Source organism: Equus caballus, chromosome 7 (genome assembly GCF_041296265.1).
Source record: "Equus caballus isolate H_3958 breed thoroughbred chromosome 7, TB-T2T, whole genome shotgun sequence".
NCBI classification, from domain to species: domain Eukaryota; kingdom Metazoa; phylum Chordata; class Mammalia; order Perissodactyla; family Equidae; genus Equus; species Equus caballus.
In genome coordinates, this window is record NC_091690.1 from 12,491,142 (window position 1) to 12,511,512 (window position 20,371).

A 20,371-nucleotide genomic window follows, 5' to 3' on the forward strand; every position below is an offset into this window, starting at 1 on the left:
GGTAATGTGATAATCTAAAAAAGAAAAAAAATGTTTGAAAAAATCGAGGGCACTCACTGCTTAAGCCTCAAGAAAAATCAGAGAATTTTGTCCATATGAAATGTCCATATGAAAGTAGAAGCAGCTTTAGGAAATAATGAAATATAAGAATATTAATAAAGGACTAACACTAAAAATGTAAGTAATCGGCCTTCCGTTGCAACCAAATCCTTATCACAAGGATAATATACTTGACCCTTCTGGTAGATGTAGAGTAAAAGAAGCTATATTTCCTGCCATATTAAATTTTTATGCTTTAAGGTGGTGATGTTAGATATCTATCTCCAATATCCATGTAATTTGTGGTGAGACAATTGATCCTGAACTACGTGCTACCCTGAGAAATCTGGCCAGAGCTGAGCAGTGATTTATTTGACCTCTATTTGACTTTTGTACTAGTACTTCAAACCAGATTTTCTGGACCATATTCATTATCTGTATGACTATCAGGCTTCTGAAAGGTGAAAATATTTTAAGAGCAAGGAATGAGAAAAGGGGAACCTAAATAAGCTATGTACATTTCTCAGCCCATGTGAGAGGACACTGGTTGAAAAGAAGAACATCATGCATGGACCCTCAGGCCAAAAAAAATACGAATCAAAAGCCTAGAGGCAGCCCAATAAACTAAACAACCATCTTAATAAGGCTGTCTTTCTACCTGCCTGTCCAAATGCTTTTCCACCTGTGCAGATCCATTCCTGCCTGTCCAGCTGTCTCCACACCTGGCCCCTACTTACCTGATCAGCTATCTCCTTCACGGGCCCCATTGCTATCCCACCATTCCCAAATTCTTCCTAGCTATCCAACTGTTTCTCCTACCCGCCAGCCCCGTACCCTGCCTATCCCTCCCTCTGTCCCCTCTGCTCTTCCAAAGACCTTTTTACCAGCCCCGTTACTGTCCTCCCCAGTCAAATATCTTCCTCGCCCTCCAGCCCCAGTTACTTCCAGCTTTTCTAGCAGTCTCCCTCGTCTACCAACCCCAGTTCCTTCTGGCCCACCTGACCATCTACCCCACCCACCCCAAAGTTCTCCAATCACTCCTGATTCTGACTCACAGAGCAAGTTATTTTACAAAACTTTTAGACCCAAACATTTCCTTCCAGCACAGCGTTCTACCCCAGCCACTCTAATGCCTGCCCTTGTTCGTCGTTCCCTTCCAGCTCGACTGGTTGTTTCCCCAACCCCTTTGGAAGCTCTCCCTGTTTTGAAGCCTTCCTGTTTGTTCAGTCATCCCCCTCATCAACCAGTCCCCACTCTTTCTTATATCACTCCGTTGCCTGAACATCCTGCTAGTTTAGATACTTTTCAGTCAGACCAGCAATCTGTTCCACAAATCACAACATTGTCAAATCTGCCCCAGGCCTTTGTAGACCATCCATCTGCCTCAGTTCTCTCCTGTCCACCTCCCTGTCATTCTCCATCCTCTTCTTTGTCTCTGTCTCTTTCTACTTCCACATCCTCTTCTTCACCCTCTATACAGGCTTCTTCCTCTTCATCCATTCTTTCCTCCTCTTCACCTTCCTCTTCTACTTCTCCATTTTTACCTCCTTCATCTATCCCTCTTTTTTCCGCTCCTTTGCAATCAGCTCCCTCTCCGTGGTTGCCCCCAACATATTTAGATTTTCCCCCTACAATTCCTCCTGTATCTTCTTCCTTTATGATTTCTTCTTCCTTTCCCCCCATGCTTCACTCTCCCTCTCTTTCTACCTCCCCATCTCCTTTTATTCCTATCCATCCCTTCAATCCTCCTCACTGGGGGAAGAAAGTAGAGAAGAGAAGAGAAGCAAGTGGAGTAGAGAAGAAAGAACTAGAGAAGAAAAAGTTGAGAGACGACAACTTTAAAGGTAAATAAATTGAGTTTATTAGATATTTTGTAGATTTAGCAATATTTTGTTTGGGAAGGGTGATTGAAGGGAAAAGGACTATGTAAGAGTAGGAAAGCCTAAAAGGAAGAGAGAGAAACATCCTCTCAGTGTTCAGGAACTTGTGTTAAATACCTTCTTGCCCTCCCTGATCTCCTTGTGGTCTCAAAAGGATAGTCAGGAATCTAGTAATCATTGACCTTGACTATTTCAGTCTGTCCAAATAAAGATATATATGGGTATTGGAGATAGGTATACGTCACATGTGGCCATGTGTCACCTTCCAAAATATTTTCATCCTCATTGAATTGGGAATAATTCAAATGAATTGGGAGTAAATGCACTTGGGATTCACACTAAGGCCCTAGTCAGCTATTTGATATACCTCATCCCCATCCACCCTGCCCTGCAAATCTTCCTTTGTTCTTTGCTTTTCACTTTGTACATACACTGAAATGTAACATGCTATAAGTTTCCAGAAGATGCAAAATTTTAATAGAAGCTGATGTCATCCACTGATAATTTTTGGGTGGCACTTTTGCACACTAAAAGTAGACTCTGCATTAAATGTATCCCTTCTGTGGCATGAAAACCATGCTTATGTTTGTGGTACACCTGAGAACAAATATGTACACTCTCCTCCATGGAACAAGATCCAAGCTCCCAAACCTAGTAAAGTAGATGGAAATTCCTGACAAGCAAATTTTCTATTTTCTGTCTGCTTGAATCTTCAACTAATTCTATTAGCATTAAAGGAATGCCTACTAGCCATGACACTGGCCTCTGAACTAATGGGTAATGCAGCATATTGTTATCCAGATAGGAATGCTCTTAAAGAACTGAGGACTGACTCTATACATCTGTAGGAATTCCTTCTACATTTATCCCAAACAATAAAGGAATAGGACTTAATAATCAAAGTCATGAATAATTCCTACATGGAGGTGGAGTGCTTTATTGGCACTATAATCCCACAAACATTTTTATTCTATTGTTGACTGCCTTAATTCCCATTCTAATATGTCTATATATTTCTCCAATATCCTTATATGTGATTATCTGGACATATACACACACATATTACCTGAATGTAATATATATATAAAGAAGTTTATTTAAATGTACTAAACATTTTTTATGTATGGTTCACAGAGCTATAAATAATGCCTTGCTTTCATCATTGTCAAAAAATGATCAGAAGCATCAGAAACATCTCTTATCCAAAATCAATTGTGATAAAGAAATGAAGGAAAACAGCAGGGCAAACTTGACTGCTAACAAAGATGTGTTCCAGCTTAAACTGGAGGAAACTCAGAAACTCCTAGAAGATCAGCATCTAAGCAGTTTGCAAGTATGAAACTATAAATATTTTATTAATATTTTAATATCTGGTAATAATTCTGTCCCATTTTTGCTGTGTTCTCCACTAAAGACATGTATGCCATTAGCCAAGGTTAGGATGTGGATGAATCAGTAAAAATTCATCACAGATACAAGAGAAATAATTTTTTAGTTTTTCCCTTTTACTCATTTTTCTCTCTGCTTCCTCTATTTTTTTCCATCATTCATGCTTAGAAAAATATGCTTTATGACTGTTATTTCCTGACAAACATGAAAGCTATTTGAAAGTACAATGTAATATAAGTATCATTGTTAGAGACTGGATTATACAAAGCAACCTGAAAATTGTAATCCATGTGGATATTAGATCCTTAATGAAAATATGGCACAATTAGCTAGAAATGGTGTTTCTATTCTGTCTCTAGCCGGGAATTTATTTTGATATTTTCCCACAAACAAGTATAGATTTCAGCTGATTTTCCTGAACTGTTCATGTACTTTATTTTTCATGAGTAATTACACATATTTATGAGATTCTTAATAGGCCAATATCAGGGTTAAATTCTTAACTTTGGCCTGATTTAGCCAACAACTGAGCAATAGTGGCAGGCTAAAAAAGCAAAGCAGGAGAATTCTTCTGGCTATGATGAAGTGCTTTCCTGCCATAAACAACTATACTTATGAATAAGATATATGAAACAAGTGTTTTTAGACATTAGACAACAGAGACTGCAGGTATGATCTTGAAATAAAGGGAAATAAATGAAGTAAGCCCTATGATCACAAAGGCTTTTTACCTGGACACGTTCTCTGGACAAGCCTCAAAAAAATCCCCAGGTAACCCAACTACCTGTCAAGAAAACCCTGAACACTCTCTTAAAGAAGATTGAAATCTAAACATACAATATAATGCTTACAGTGTCCAGCATTCAATCAAAACTTGACATGTATAAAAAGCAGGAAAATGTGACCCATAGCCAGGAGAAAAATTAGTCATTATAATCAGACACAGAAATTACAGAGATGATAGAATTCATAGACAAGGATTTTAAAACTGTTTTTATAAATATTTTCAAGGAATTAAAGTAAAAATGAACATAATGAAAAAAGTTATTTTTTAAAAAACTAAATAGACCTTCTAGATCTGAAAAACATATCTGAAATGAAAATTTCACTGAATGGGCTTAACAGTGCAGGCATTACAGACAAAAAGATCAGTGGACTTGAAGACATAGCAGTAGAAATCATCCAAATTGAAGGGCTAGAAGAAAAAGACTGGAAAAGAATTGACAGAATGTTAGTAACCTGTGAGACAATATCAAGCAACTTAACATACATTTAATTAAAGTCCCACAAAGGAAAAAGGGAATGTTTAAAGAAACAGTGGCTGAAAATGTTTTAAATCTGATGAAACTATAAATAAACTGATTCAAGAAGCTCAACAAACTTCAAGAAAGACAAGTGTGCTCGCATGTTCACATGCACACACACACCCTGACCAAAGGCATTTCAAAATTGAATTAAGCCAGAGGGAAAAAAAGATACATTACATGCAGGTGGACAAAGATAAGAATGGACCACACTAACTTCAAGCCAGAAGACAGTGAAATAACATTTTTAAAGTTCTGGGGAATAAAAACACTACCAACCTAGAATTCTGTATCCAACTAAATACCCTTCTAAGATGAAGGCAAAATAGGCATTTTCAAACAAACAGCTGAACACCACTGCAGCACACCAGCGTCTGCACTATAAGAAATGCTTCAGAAAGTTTTTCAGGCCAAAGGAAAATGATATCAGATGAAAACTCAGATATATAGTGATGGAAACCAGATTAGTGGTGGTTAGTGATGCGTAGATATTGACTACAAAGAAGCATTAGAGAACTTTCAGCAGATGGAAAGGTTCTATATATTGTTTGGTAGGGTGGTTATGGGCGAATAATTTGTCAAAACCCATCAGACTATACATTTAAAATTAGTGCATTTTGTTGTAGATAAGTATACCTCAATAAAGTTGATTTGAAAACTAAAACACAAAGCATGTTAAGTCCAGTGCAGTTCATATCAGTAACTTACAAGAAAAACTTGAATTTGATCATAATGTTTCATCTTTTAGTGGTGAGGAAAATTCTGGGGAGAAAAAAGTATAGTTTAGTGAAATCAGAAGGTGCTGAACTTCTTCTGAAGTGCTTTGGAAGATGAGGCCGTGACAGACCTACGCAAAGAGAAATCTTAGAGCCATGGACATCACACTTATGTCTACAAGGACCTTTTAACCCAGATTTCTACATCTCACTAGATGCAATCTCAAAGGAAGCTCTTCAGGCCTGGTTTCCTTATCATTATCAATTAAAATAACTCAGTTCCAAAAATAGACGTTAAAGGAGCTGGGCTTTGTTTTGTTCTCTTAATTAGGTTAAGTGACCATCACTTTAAAAAGACATCACAGTACCGAAGGATGTGATAAGCAGGGGGAAAACGCTAGTAATATCAAATTCTCTTGAATCATTTTCAAAACTTATTTCACAATAATATATCAATAACCATTAACTGTACAAGCAAATATTTTTATTCTGTAACTGATTTCCTTGATTGATTTCTTATTTTATTTTCTGGGCTAGAAAAATAATAAATGTTTGTTTAATACCAGAATATTTAAGTTTTCTAAAATTTTTGAAAAATCTTGAGGAACACTAATTTTCTTTCCTTGAGTCCATTTAACTTTTTGACTAGATTTTCAGTTTAAAGTCTTGAATTTATTTCTACATTTGTGATACAGATTAATGTATTCTAGATATGTGTGAGAAATTAGAAATATTTTTAAATATTTACCATACTTTGAAGTGATCGTGAAATTTTATTAAATACTGATAAGTGCCATGAACTTTCATTGAAATAGTTATAGGAATGTCTATGGAATTCATGGGAATTATTCCTGTGCTGAATCTCCAAAAAGGAGTCATTAAAATCAATTTTTCTCAACTTTAAATACATATTAGAATTACCTGGGGAATTTAAAGATAATAATCCAGTACGTGGACCCCATCCAAGTACTAAATCAGCAGGATCCAGGCATAGATATTTTTACAAAGCTCCTTACATGATTCCAATATGCAGCCAGCACTGAGAACTCTACTATATAGACCATAAGATTAACTTTTATAAAACGATGTAGCCCTACCACCTGTCACAGAGCTTTTAGTCATAGAGCTTTTAGGAGCCTCATTCACATCCAGTGGAGGTTTCAGGAAAAAATACCATCTGTAAATAACTGTTTTTCATAATTTCACATTCTGTTATGAAACCTTCAAGAAACTCCATACTCTGAGTGGAATAGCAATAGCAAAATTATTTTCTAAGCTATACCTGTGGCTAGAATAACTGGGTAGTTACTTTAGGTGTAAAAATTAAGGCAGACAAACTTTATTGTTAAGTCTTTGTTAGTTCCCTCTTTTTCACCCTGAGGACTGCTCCAGAGATATAGATTATTTATATACCTACAGCGTTTATAGTCATTTTACTCTATTTTATACACCAAGGAGAATTGGACTCGGTAACAATGGTGTGTTGAATCATTAATTTTGGCATTTAAAAATTTCTGTTATAAAACAATGTTCTTTTTTTTCTTTCAGAATTTTTGTGATGAAGTTAATCAGATAACAAATTCTGAAACCCTCTCAAGCGTAGACAGTCTTGAGGCTGGGGAACATGAAGAAATATATTTAACACTTAATAAGGAGCCTTCCACATCAGTTCAGCAGAATTCTAGTTTCCTCAAATCAGCAAATCTGCAATCAACTGATCTAAGCTGCTTTGATGAAGATAAACTGTCATTCTCTAAAACTCAACATATAAATAATTGGCTTACAAATTTAGATGATCCAAATACTCAGATTGTCACATCTTGCTCAGATATTTTTAGTAAACCTAATGCTCTACCTTCCTGTGAATGTTTTAATAGTAAAGAACAAACTCCATCTGCTCTGAGTAGAGCTGTGGAAAGAGCCACAGATACTGCTAATAATTCGGTAGCCTTTGTATATAGTCCACCTACATTTGTTCAAGATAAAAAAAGTGAAAAGACCTCTGAAACTAGTACTCTGAGGACAACTGACTCCTCTTCTGAAGCATTCAAAAGGGAAAGACCATTAGTTACTGACAGCCCAACGTTTAAATTCAGCAAAGCCTGGACCACTCCACATTCTCTAACCCAGGAAATGGCTACATTTTCAGACGAAAAGAAATATTCTGAAATAACTCAAGAAAAAAGAACTACTTCAATTCCTACTTCATTTGTACCTGTGGCAACGCCTTTAGTTTTGCCATCTAATAGACAATCAGCTAGGCCTTTACCAAACAGCAGTATACAGATAAAAGAAATCGACCCAGTGCAGTGTTCTGATAAGTTAGGGGAATTGAAAGATGTTAAAGATGAAAAGATAAAATATTTTAATTGTAATAAGGAAGAGTTGCCTTTATTTTCAAATGACCTTCAAGCTGCCTATATACCTCACAACTCTGATTCAAAAGATAAAAAACAGGAAATAGCTGAAACACCAACGTCATTGTCTAATATGATATCTAATTGTGACTTAGTTGCCCAACACAAAAAAAAGAAATATGACATTCATGAGAGAAATGGGGTGAAGTTTCTTAAAAGTATTTTAAAAAAAGAATCTAAGTACGAACATGATTGTTTTAAGACACTAGTTATAAACCAAGGCTTTGAGTTAGGAAGTCAAAAAGCAGCAGCTATCAGAGATAGTATTGAATTAACAAAAGAAAAAGGAAAAGGTGCAGAAATTCCAAAGACTATTAAAAAACTGAGATGGTTTGATGAAACTGGAGATGCAGAAAAAAATGCTGAAGATAATCATTCACTGAAGAATAGAACAGGAATATCTCAACAGTGGTCTCAACCATTCCACGCTCAAAATGAAAGCGGTACTGCCAACAACATAATTAGTGTTCCTGCCTGTGCTGTAAATTCTGCTGATAGAAAAAAGCCCAAAGATGATTCTAGCTCTGAAAATGTCGCTGCTTTAGGAGGACCTGGAAGAGACTATGTGCCTTTGAACTGTTTTATACCTTCAGATTATAACATTGCTGAACAAGCCTGGCCAGCCTCAAAACAAGAGGAAAGTAAATCCCCTGTATATAGTGGTGATTCTAAAACTCAGAAAGCTAATCCACAAAGAGGTGGAGCAAAAGTAGTTAGAAGAACAAGATCTGCTAAAGTCCAATCAGCCTTTATATACACGAACAGAAAAGGCACTGTTATTCCACCACAGTCTGCAAGCAAAGCCAACACATTTTTACAAGCTCAGGGTAGATTAATTGTACCTCATCCCCCTCCTAAATCTCCATCAAATATTAGGAGTCATAAAAATATACAAGCATCTCAATGTCAATCAGTAAGGTCTGAAAATTCTCAAAACATTATTACACATAACTATTTAAATTCAAAGCCTGTGCTTCCAACAGAAGACAAAGTGAATCAGTGGAATCAAGAAAGTAGTCTTCCACTCTCACGTGTTTGTTCTGACTTAGACACTGTGATGCCATCTCTACCTTATTGTTCTTCTGAGTGCCAAACTTTAGCAAAAGTAAATCATTCAAATGGCACTCACATGGTTGCTCAGCAAGATGGGACGTTACATTATACCCAAAGATGTCCTGTTTATGAAGAAAGTCATCATTCTGTGACTCTTAGAACTACTAAAGAAGAATCTGTTCCCTTGTGGAAAAGACAGTGTAATATTCTGGGTCAAAATGAAAAGGCTGCTGGTAAGAATAAATTTATATATTTTTATAGACAAAATATGTAACTTTTTAAATTCATGTGAAATTTTTCTTACTGAGGTATGGCAATGTGTACCTTATAGATATTAATATTAAATAATAACAGCCTTATAGAAATAACTTATTTCCCTTAATATTGTACCCTTGTCTCTCTAGTAGCTGAAGGTTTTAAGAAAACAACCCAAACTTTACTCAACTAAAATTAGAAAGTTTTGCCAGCTTCCATTTTTTCCATGACTTTTCTTGTTCGTTTAAAAGAGGGAGAACAAAGAATAGGGTCTGATTCTTATCCCACATCATTCTGTCATTACCCCAATATTATAGTCAAAATTTTATCAAAGTAAGCACAGAGAAAAATATTGTTTAAATTATTCTAAATAGGTGAATAAATGTGGTTATAGTACTTTCTTTTATTTTTCTTTAAACTGTTTGTTAAACTGAATTGTTATAAGCTAACAATAAGTGTGCCTAACCCTCCCCTCCTCTTTCCAAAGACTGGCAGTTCTACTTTTATCTGTTATGTATGTTGGTTTTCATATGGAGAAAAAATGATAGCATTCCTATAAAGATTTTTGAAAATTAATTCTCTATAGAATGCCATTGCCTGTAGTTGCTGGTTGAGTCCTATAAAGCTACTTTCCTCTGAGGGAATTGACAAGAAGACTAGAAATAAATTTTCCTACTAGTAGGAATTAATTGCCTATTGAGAAATAGATAGGACTTGGGAAAAAATCATAAAAGCAACTCTTTTCTTTTCCCAAAGGTATGAATAAACATTAAGAAGGTATAAAAAGAGAATTAGTTTAAAATTTAATATTCAAAGTCTTCTTCAATTAGACCATGAGATTTTAAGGACAAGGGACCTTTTTTGTAATTCATCACTGTATCCCAAATCCTAACAGTACCTGGCACTTAATAGGCACCAAAACTTTTCTTGAATTGAATGGACACAAGCCATATTAGCAGATGGGAAGCTAAATGCGAAGACTCTAATCTAAAAATCTTCAAGACTTATCTACAAAAACCTTGAGTTTAAAAAATTATTTCTTTCACTAAAGGTTTCATTCTCCTTTTATTCAGCCATTTCACAGTGTAACTTAAGTTTTCATACTACTTCCAAAAAATGAAAGCATCATACAGATTTGATGTTCTAAAGTAAATAATGATAAATAAATTATGATGGTTACCTTTTTGGGGTTCCTAATCTATGCAGGTTACAGTGCTAAGTGCTTTACCCTTATTGTCTCCTTTAAACCTCACAACAAGCCTGAAAAGTAAGCATTTTTTAAAACCCCATTTTGCAAAGAAGGAAATAAAATTGCCCAAAGTCAAGAGCTAGTAAATAGCAAAACTGATATTTTAATCCAAATATCTATGGCTCCAAGTCTAGGGTATCCTCCCTTACTTAAAGCAAACTGATTATGGACTTCAATAATATCTACAAAATATCTTTACAGCAACACCTACATTAGTGTTTTATTGAATAACGAAGGACTGTAGATTAGGTGACACATCAAAAAGACCATCACCAATTGTTTTAAAGGCAAAACATTTGAATAGGCTTTTTACAAAGGATAGCCAAATGGTCAATAAACATATGAGAGCCTCAATCCTCAGGAAAATTCACATTAAAACAAGTAGATGCAACTCCACATATATGAATGGCTAAAATTTAAAAGATACAATACTAAGTAAGTGTTGGTAAAGATGTGTAACCCCTGGAAACACATATCTACTAAAGTTGAACATATGCATATTCAAGGACCCAGCAATTCCAGTCCAGGAGATTGTGTGTGTATGTGTACATGTGTCAGAAATTCATTCACATGTAACCCAAAAGACATGTACAGGAGCTTTCTTAGCAGCTTGATAACCAGAACCTGGGATTATCTCAAATGTCCTTCAACACTACAATATGTAAATAGAGTGAAATTCCATGATTCATTCAATGAAATACTGTAATGAAATGAATGAGCCACTAGTAAGAAAGAGTAACATGGATGAATCTCACACCATAATATCGTGTGAAAGAAGCCAGTCATAAAAATGCATACTCCATTTCTATCAGGTTCAAGAACAGATAAAACTATGCTGGGGGGTCTGTGGAAACGGAGGGAAGATTTTTTCAGTGATAGAAATGTTCTGTTTCTTGACTCAGGTGGCTGTGCAATCTGGGTGTGAGTATATAATCTGTATACTTATAACTTGTGCATGTTTCTATAGGTGGTTATACTTCAGTTTTTTAAAAAGCCAAATGATGTTGGCTTATTAAATACTTTGAAATCTGATTTCAGAAAGAATGCATTTTTTTTCTTTTCCAGGAAGGATTAAGAATACCTTCAAGGAATAAAAAATTTGATTACTAGAAAGGACCAAAGATACAATTGAGTTTAACTCTCATATTTTATGGTTGAGAAAATTCACACACATAATAGTGAAACTATATAGCCCAAGATGACACAGCTGGTTCAAAGAAGAGCCAGGATTTTGTTTTGCAGCTCCAGTGTTCTTACCTTAGAACAAATCTAGTTTTCATGAGATCAGAACTTTAATCAGAGACACTGAAGCAAATTATTAAAAATTAGATAGTATTTACTATGTGCCAATCACTACGCTAAGCACTTTACATGTGGAAAAAAATTTAATTCTCCCAACAACTCTGTGAGGTAAATAGTGTTACTCTCATTTTATAAATGAGGAAACTGAGACAGACAGAGTTAATAACTTGTGTAAGTCATATAGCTAGTATAAATGACATAGCCAGGATTACAATGCAGGCATTCTGTCTCTAGTGTCTGTGCTCTTAGCTACTTAGCTATTAACCTTGTTTAAAAAAAGAAAACTCTCTAAGTGAGGGGATGGAGGTGTTAACTAACCTTATTGTGGTAATCATTTTGCAATATATATGTGTATCTAATCATCACATTGTACACCTTAAACTTACCTATGTTATATTGTCAATAGTATCTCAATAAATCTGGAAAATATTAACTAATTTAGTTTAATTTTTAGAACTCTGAATAGTCACAGGTTTTTCATTGATATACATGAAAAAAATATTACATTGATCTATACAGTTTATGGAATGCACGGAGTGGCAAAGGAAGTCATTAATAAAATGGAGGATGGAATCAAGATGATTCAAAATCATCTTTACTAACTGAAATGATAAACCAAAACTAATGAAGTTCAATTTAGCAGAGATAACTATAAAGTCATGTACTTGCATTCAATTTACTTTTTAAAGTTCTTTAAATGTGAAATATATCTCACATACGAAAGAATGTATGTAATATATAAGAACAAGTTAAAGACTAGTAATTAAAAAAGAACCCTGTACCCACTGCCCAGTTTTAGAAATGAAAATCACTAGTATCATTGAAATCTCATATGCTCCTCCCCTTCTATTACAGAAGTGACCACCATATAGAATTGTGTTAATTATTCATGTTTTTTAAATAATTTTACCACATGTAAATGTGTCTCAAACAATATTTAGTTTTGCCTAGTTTTGTAACATATAAATGGAATCCTTTTGTCCCTATTCTTCTATGATTTGCTTTTTTCAATCAATTTAGTTCTTTGGGTTCATTATTATTGATTAGTTTAGCTGTACTTCACTTCATTTGTATTCATTGCTATATTACATTCCATTACATGAATGTACAAAAATTTTTCATTCTATCATTGGACATTTGGGTTGCTTCCAGTTTCTTGCTTTTATGAACAATGCTTCTAAGAATAGTTTTGTATGTCTACTGATACACATGTTGCTGCATCGTAGGATATGTGTATTTTCAACTTTACTAGGTAATGCCAAATTATTTTCAAGAGCAATATATGGAACTTCCCCTTACTACATGCTCACCAAAACTGATACACTTTTTAGTGTTTTCAATTTTATGGGTGAGAAATGGTGTTTAATTATAACAATTTGCATTGCCCTGGTTACTAATGAATTGAGGACTTTTCATATATTTATGTTTTTATGTGCATTTCCTCCTCTGTGAAATGTCCACTGTTGATTTTTTTTCTTATTGATTTAAGTTCTTTGTATATTCTGGGATATATAGTTGTATGTGTTGCAGTTACTTTCTGCCACTTTGTGATTTTTGGTTTCACTCTTCTTGATGAATAAAAGTTCATTTTAATGTGGTCTTTTCCTTTGCAGCTTGCTTGTATGTATTTAGTTAGGATTTTTTTAAATTTTACAGTTCCAAGAAGAGAGATATTTGCCTTGACAACCATTCTTATAAAAAAGAGGGAAAAAATCTGCACAAAACTACACACACACGCACAAAAAGTTTGCTATAGCTGTTAAAAGCTTAATATAATTTTATGCAATAATAACCAGATCTTTGAAAGTACTGCTGTATTCTACGATATTTTAGGCTATGTTCTAAGGGCTATTTAAACAAGCAGGGGTGACCCAGGACTTCGGAAGGAGGGGTTGGATCTGAAGACCAATTAAAGGAGCACAAGCCTAGCTGTGTACGTATATTTAAAGGTTTATCGTATGAAAGAAGGAGAAAACAGAACTAAATGAAGGGGTAACATCTGCAAGGATGTTTTCAGCTCAGCACAAGGAATGGTTTGGGCTAAAACCACCAACAACGGAGGAGGGTGCCCTGTGGGGTAATGGCTCCCCATCATATACCATTCAAGCAGAGGTGAGTAATTTAGAGCTTTGAGTAAAAGGTTGAACTTCTAAGATCTCTTCTAAAGGCTGTAATTCTGTAAATGTCTCCAGAATTTTCTCTTACGTTTATAATTAAGAATACTACAAATTTAAAAATATACAATACTTTATTAAAGATTCGTAGCTTTATTTTGAGTTTTGGTAGTAAAACTATCATATCTAGAATTTTTATATGAGACTATAAAGTTGGCCAGATATGCCAGTACAAACTGTATTGTTTTTACAAAAATACCAAGGTTCTCAGCTATTATATTAATTAGGAGATAGTATTTAAGTGCATGTATGTGAATAGAACACTAAACAGTTTTAAGCATATAGTGTATCTGTTCCTGGGATCCATAATCTACAATCCACAAAACTGAATGTTTACACAAAGAACAACAAAGCACAAAGAAAATAATTGTGCTACAGATCAAGAAAGTACAAAAATGTTGGTAGGTCCTACTTCCAGAAGATTTATGAACAGGCTGAAGGAAGGGAAAAACTCTTTTTTTTTTAAAGATTGGCGCCTGAACTAACAACCGTTACCAATCTTTTTTTTTTTTTTTATTGCTTTTTCTCCCCAAATCCCCCCAGCACATAGTTGTATATTTTAGTTGTGGGTCCTTCTAGTTGTGGCATGTGGGACGCCACCTCAACATGGCCTGATGAGTGGTGCCATGTCCGCACCCAGGATCTGAACCAGTGAAACCCTGGGCCACTGAAGCAGAGTGCGTGACAACCACTCGGCCACAGGGCCGGCCACAGGAAAAACTGTTGATGTAGCAGTCATGTGGCCAAGGAAATTTTCACTTAAGGTGTTTTTAAAGCTCTTCAAAAACGGAAAGAGAGAGGAGCCGGCCCTGTGGCGAAGTGGCTAAAGTTCTGTGCACTCTGCTTCAGCAGCCTGGTTTTGCTGTTTAGATCCTGGGCGCAGACCTACTCCATCCATCAGCCCTGCTGTGGAGGCATCCCCCATACAAAGTAGAGGAAGATTGGTGCAAATGCTAGCTCAGAGCTAATCTTCGTTAAGCAAAAAAAAAAAAAAAAAAAAGGAAGATTGGCAATGGATGTTAGTTTAGGGTGAATCTTCCTCACCAAAAAAAAAAATAAAAGAAAGGGACTTTACAGAATTTAGGAGCAGACAATTCCAAGCATAGAAAACAGCATAGAAACTTTATTACTGCCCAGATGATCTCACTAGAAACTATAACATTTAGCATTTAGCTTACCCATATGCATGGGAATAAAAATGCTTTTTAAACTATAGGTCATGACTTATTAGAGGATTATGAAATTAACTTAATGAGTGGTGACCAGAACTTTTTTAATGAAATATAATTTTGAATCAAAATGTTCTAGAATAGACACTACCAGAGGGCATCATATATCATCAGGGTAAATAAGTTTCACAAAATTGTGCATAAATATGCATCGTGGGTAACACTGCCAAATCTATTTCTTTCTGTGAGACACAGTCAAATCAGAATGAAAGTTAATAGCACAGAGAGTAAGAGCTAGAATTTTAGATTTTAGAGACTAACTGCTTGGAGCTAAATCCCAGCTTTGCCCTTTACTGGCTCTGTGACCTTGGGCAAGTTACTTATCCTCTACTGTGCCTGAATTTCTTTATCTGTGAAAATAGTAATGATAATAGTAGCTATAGCCCTTGGAACAATGCCTGGGCAATCATAAATGCTCAATAAATATTAGCTAGAACTCTAAAAGGTCAGGTGTTCAATTACTAGCCAACTTTCTTGAAAGTTGAAAGCTTTTGTGTCTTTGTTGTTATATAGATATAGATAGTTATATATAAAGTTTTATATGTAGTTATAGTATATGCATAAATATATATGTATAGTTGTATATAGAAATATATATATACAACTATAGTAACATAACTTAGATTCACTATTCAATCTTATGTTCTCCAGTACGTAATTTCAGAGCTAAAAATATTTTCGTTTTTTCTCTTACCTTAACTCTTATCACAAAACCACACATGCACACACTCCCATGTACTTCCCAAGACATTTGTGTTTACACACATACTTATAGTCTATGCCCCAGATGAACTGAATTTTCCACCTCTCAGCAAGAAACTTAACTATCCATCATTGTTACTTTACACCTTTGAACATAATGTTCTTTTTGACTCGGAGAGTTCCTTCCACTTGGGAACCAACTACTCCTTTAAGACCAAGCTCAGCCATTACCTCTTGATTCTCACAAAGACACTCTAGCTTCTGTGCTTTCACTTAATTCTGTTTCTAGCTTTACATACAATTTATTCCTTTTACTGTAATAATCCATTTAAATTCATATCCATTATTCTAGACTAATGGACTTCAAGATTTCTTTATTGTACTGCTATTAATAAAAACTATGAGCACATATTGTATATATACGCCATACACATGTATTGCTGTACTAATGCATACATTAAGTACCTTAACCAGAAATAGAAATTTGTAAAGAATAAGATAAAGATGAAGTACAAACTTTTAAAATAATTTTTAAATTTTGTATTTTATAAATAAAACACTTTAAAATAATTAATAAAATAATTTTATGTATTAATATATCCAGTACTTTTTCTCTCATATATTAATAATCCTCCGAATGCTTAGTTTCAAATGTCTTAGCAATTATGATGACTTCATTTCACATACCATCATTAGCTAATATCTCAAGGCACATTATGCATTTAGGGTGAAGTTTATTGTTATAGTTTTTTGATAATTTTTTAATTTGTGATCCTGACTTTGTTACAAATATAATTATACTGTCATTGTCATTATGTGGCAAAGAGTTTGTAATGAGAATAAGAGATGTGTCAGCTCTGCCTTTTTCTTATTCATCTGTGCTTGTATTATTAGTATTATCTTTGATCTATGATTTTGCAAGAATGTTTTCAATTAATCATGCAAAAATCATAGGAAGATTAGAAATATCCATGTATCCACCATTCATTTTAAATAATAAAACATTACACGTACAATGGAAGCCCTACAAAAGTGTTTTTTAAGCCTCTTTCCCATTTTGTGAGGACTCATTCAGATACTATGAGATATCCATAAATCCACTTACCAGGGCACACATAAAATTTAGTATATAGCAGAAAGCAGAAGAGCACGATAAATGATAGCACTGCCAACCTCACACACTTAGAACCTCTACTCTTCTCCCAAGACCACTGTTCACTGAATGCAATACGTGAACATCTGCCTTGCAAACTGACAGGGATGCCAGTGTCAACCGTATATTGCCATAGTAAAACTTAATTTATAATTTTTAGATAATAGATATAAATTAGAATTCTAATATGTTCTTCCTGCACAGCAGAGATTTATTTTGCATGTCCTCCTGACGTTCCAACACCACACTTTCGAGGTCACTGCTCTAAACTATAAAACCCTCAGAAGCAGATATTTTGTTTAATTCATGATTGTAACTGTGCCATGCATAGCACATGTAAGAGAAGCTTATAATGTGGTGGATATATATTATCTACTCAATTTGTCTAACTTTTGACATTGTGCTGGCATTTGTTTAAGATTCTACTGTTATAAGAAGAAAACGAACTGTTGAAAATAAGCAGAGAAATCTTTTAGAGCAGAAAAGAGAAAACTCTGGATCTGTAGGACAGAAGTACAGTGAACAAATGAATGTAAGTACAGTACTAGTAAAAATCTCTGTTCAATAGTGGAAAATTGCTTGGAAAACAGAATGTTCTTAAAGGACTGTGTTCTTGCTGTAAACTGTGCATCATGACATAACTATAAACATAGCCATTGTGAAGCAGCCTTGGAATCTCTATGCTAGGGGCTTATGGTACTGAACTTATTTGCTGTATTCTAATTAGTCTGTGTGATCAGTTACTAATGAAGATTTTAAACCAACGTTAAGAAATTGCCATTATTATTTTATTTGTTATAATCAACTCTGGAGAAAAACAGATTATTCTCAAAAAGTTATTTAAATATATATTTTTTAAAAAAGTAAATTAGAGCCATGGATAGAGGAAGTATATTAATTATAAAGATTAATATAATTCCTTGTGTTTCAATGTCCTATTTGGATCTGAGCTTCCTGGAAGACATGGCAAAAGGAAAATAGGATGAGTTATATAGTTCTCGGGGGATATCGATAATGATTTTACGTTACACTATATTAAAAGACATTTCCCATTGAGGATCTTCTATAGGGGACCTTGAAGTTCATAATGGATATATCCCTATGAACAGTCAACAAAAAATGAATGACAAGTTTTATAGCTGTTTGAAATAGAGATCTTCAATAATAGTCGAAGCATAATAACATTAATTTAAAAATTAGTGGAGGTAATTCTCAGAAAGCTAAATAAATGTGACCTAAATATGACGTTTTCTAGAGGTCTAGCTTGATACAAGGATTAAATTTTAAAATAATAAAAAAATCTAGATGGATAAGTAAATAGCATTTCACTTGGAGTTTCTACTTTCAATATTACTTCTTTTATCTTTATTTTTTCTATATTTTTATTAATACATTTTTTGTGAAAGTAATGTGTAGTTATAACAAAAAAAATGAACTAAATTTTAAATGCCTGTTATTAGTACCCTCTCTAAATTCATCTTTATTTTTCTGTGTCTTATTTTGTTCTTCTATGTCTTGCTCCTTTGCATTCTATCCACTGCCTTTAGAGTACATTTTTGTCCTGCTTTCCAGAAGCGTCACTTGCACTTTCCCATAGACATCTTCCACTTGCACACCCACTTACAAGTCTTCCGAAGTCTTGTTAGCTTTAGAATAGGTCAGTGTTCCTAAATCAAAATCAGCTTTGAAGTTTAATTTTTTCATCCCTATTGTTTTGTTTTGATTTTTGGTTTTTGGTTTTGTTTCTTCCTTTACTCAAGAGCCTAAAGAAGGGTTTGAGTTACTCTAGCACTGGCACCTGTCACTTTGTGTTAGGAAATGTATTTTATCATACTGGATTTTTCCCAGCCCACTACTTCTATGTGAAGAGAATCTAAAAGAGATCAATGAAAGATAGCAAAAGCACCATCGCCCGTCTGTGCCAGGGTCTCAGTCCAAGGTGTCTCAAGTATATAATGGCGATCATTCAAGGCTATGAAAGCTATTGAAGGAGGGCTGTTGCAGAAACCTGCGTCAGCTACTCTTTAGATTAGACTGAACAAAGGCTAGGTACAGCCATAGCCAGGCAATTTTATCTGAGGGAAACAGTCATTTCTTAAAGTGGAACAGAATGAGAAAAAAGAAGCAAAATAGCCCCCTTGCAGGACATTTGGGCCTGCCCAAAACATCCAGAAGACATTTGGTTCATGCCAAAAGGTCCTTGACAGTTGTTCCTGTCCAAAACATCCATGAGCATATTTGGTACATGCCAAATGGTTTTGGACAGGACCAAATATCAAGGACCTTTTGGCATGGACCAAATGTCTGATGGACATTTCGGACATGTCCAAATGACTGCTAATCAAGTAAAGCACATCCAGGGAAGGAGAGTTGTTATCTCTCAGAGAGTGTCAAATGGCTGTGCTGAGATTTCCCATTTCCCCATTCTAGGCAGCACTGAGGCAGCTATCTCTGTTTTAGGTTTTGTTGTCTAAGATGCTTACCTGTCCTTGGCATTAGCCATAATTAGAGGCTTTTGGCTAGTAGTTGTGATTCACCCTTACAATGATAAACCAGCTAGGTTACCAACCATAAGGTAATTTTTTACCTTCTAATTAGCACTTTTGATTGCTACCCAACTTACTTTCCTCTTCCAAATATCCAACACAACACTGCAGTGCAGTCTGAAAATTTTCCAAAATTGGATTCTTTTCCAAACCATCCTTTTCTCAAAATTCTTTTCCAAACCAAAGAAAATATGCAGCTTATATGAACAGTAATAACTGAAGATATATACAGCAAATAAAAGTTTTTTAAAATTCAAATGTATATATCATGAATTTTAAATATGGAATTATGTTCTGATTTAATATTCTATTTTTATAGAATTTTGGACAAAGTGTCCAGCTAAGTTCAAGTGAGCCAAAAAAAACCACAAGGGGTACTTCTAATATTGAAGAAGGTATGTTTTAGTTTAAACATTCTCCTCTGAGCTTTGTTCTCAGTGATTTCTTTCTTGCATGTGTTTTCCCAAGTACTAACATATTACATGACTGTTAAACCACCATTTGGGACCTGAATTCTCCTCACCCTACACATTTAGGTTATTGCCAGTTTTTCTTTAATCTAAATAATAATGTATTGAACATCTTTCTGTATCAAGCTTTTTCCTGACTTCTCCTTATTTCCATAAGATAGATTCCCAGAATTAAAATTATAATACTCGGCATGTAATAGGCACCCAATAAATATTTGTTGAATGAAACTCAGCATATTAAATGACTGCTGGATCAAAGGAAATAAGCACTGTTATACCTTTCCATACATATTCCTAAATTATTTTCCTGAAAAGATTATCATTTAAAATTCTTCTGGGGTATATTCCAACTTGAGGTAGAATCACTTCTACTATTTGCTTATGTGACAAGCAAAGAAATGGCGTTTTATTAGTTTTGATTCATACACGTTTTGTTAATAATATGCTGAATTGTTTTGTGTGTATATTTAATTTTGGTGAATTGTTTCAACAT

The 20,371-nt window shown here is 34.5% G+C and overlaps 1 protein-coding gene across 8 annotated transcripts in view; it reads left to right on the forward strand.

The window, feature by feature from the left end:
- The window catches only part of CEP126 (centrosomal protein 126), a 71,005-nt gene that overhangs the window by 37,730 nt on the left and 12,904 nt on the right, over nt 1-20,371 (forward strand). For 2 of the 8 annotated variants that reach the window (XR_011440426.1, XR_011440427.1), the window contains exons 5-9: nt 3,054-3,252; nt 6,877-9,031; nt 13,554-13,716; nt 17,282-17,394; nt 19,728-19,803. Coding sequence is in view for 2 of the 8 variants with exons in the window: in XM_014741343.3 (XP_014596829.2) it covers nt 3,054-3,252; nt 6,877-9,031; nt 17,282-17,394; nt 19,728-19,803 (2,543 nt within the window). In the remaining 6 variants the exon portion in view is untranslated. Of the gene's footprint in view, nt 1-1,801; nt 1,884-3,053; nt 3,253-6,876; nt 9,032-11,367; nt 13,215-13,553; nt 13,717-17,281; nt 17,395-19,727; nt 19,804-20,371 lie in introns of those variants that run through there. The other 6 variants (XR_002809029.2, XM_014741343.3, XR_011440428.1 and 3 more) reach the window with 5 other exon arrangements.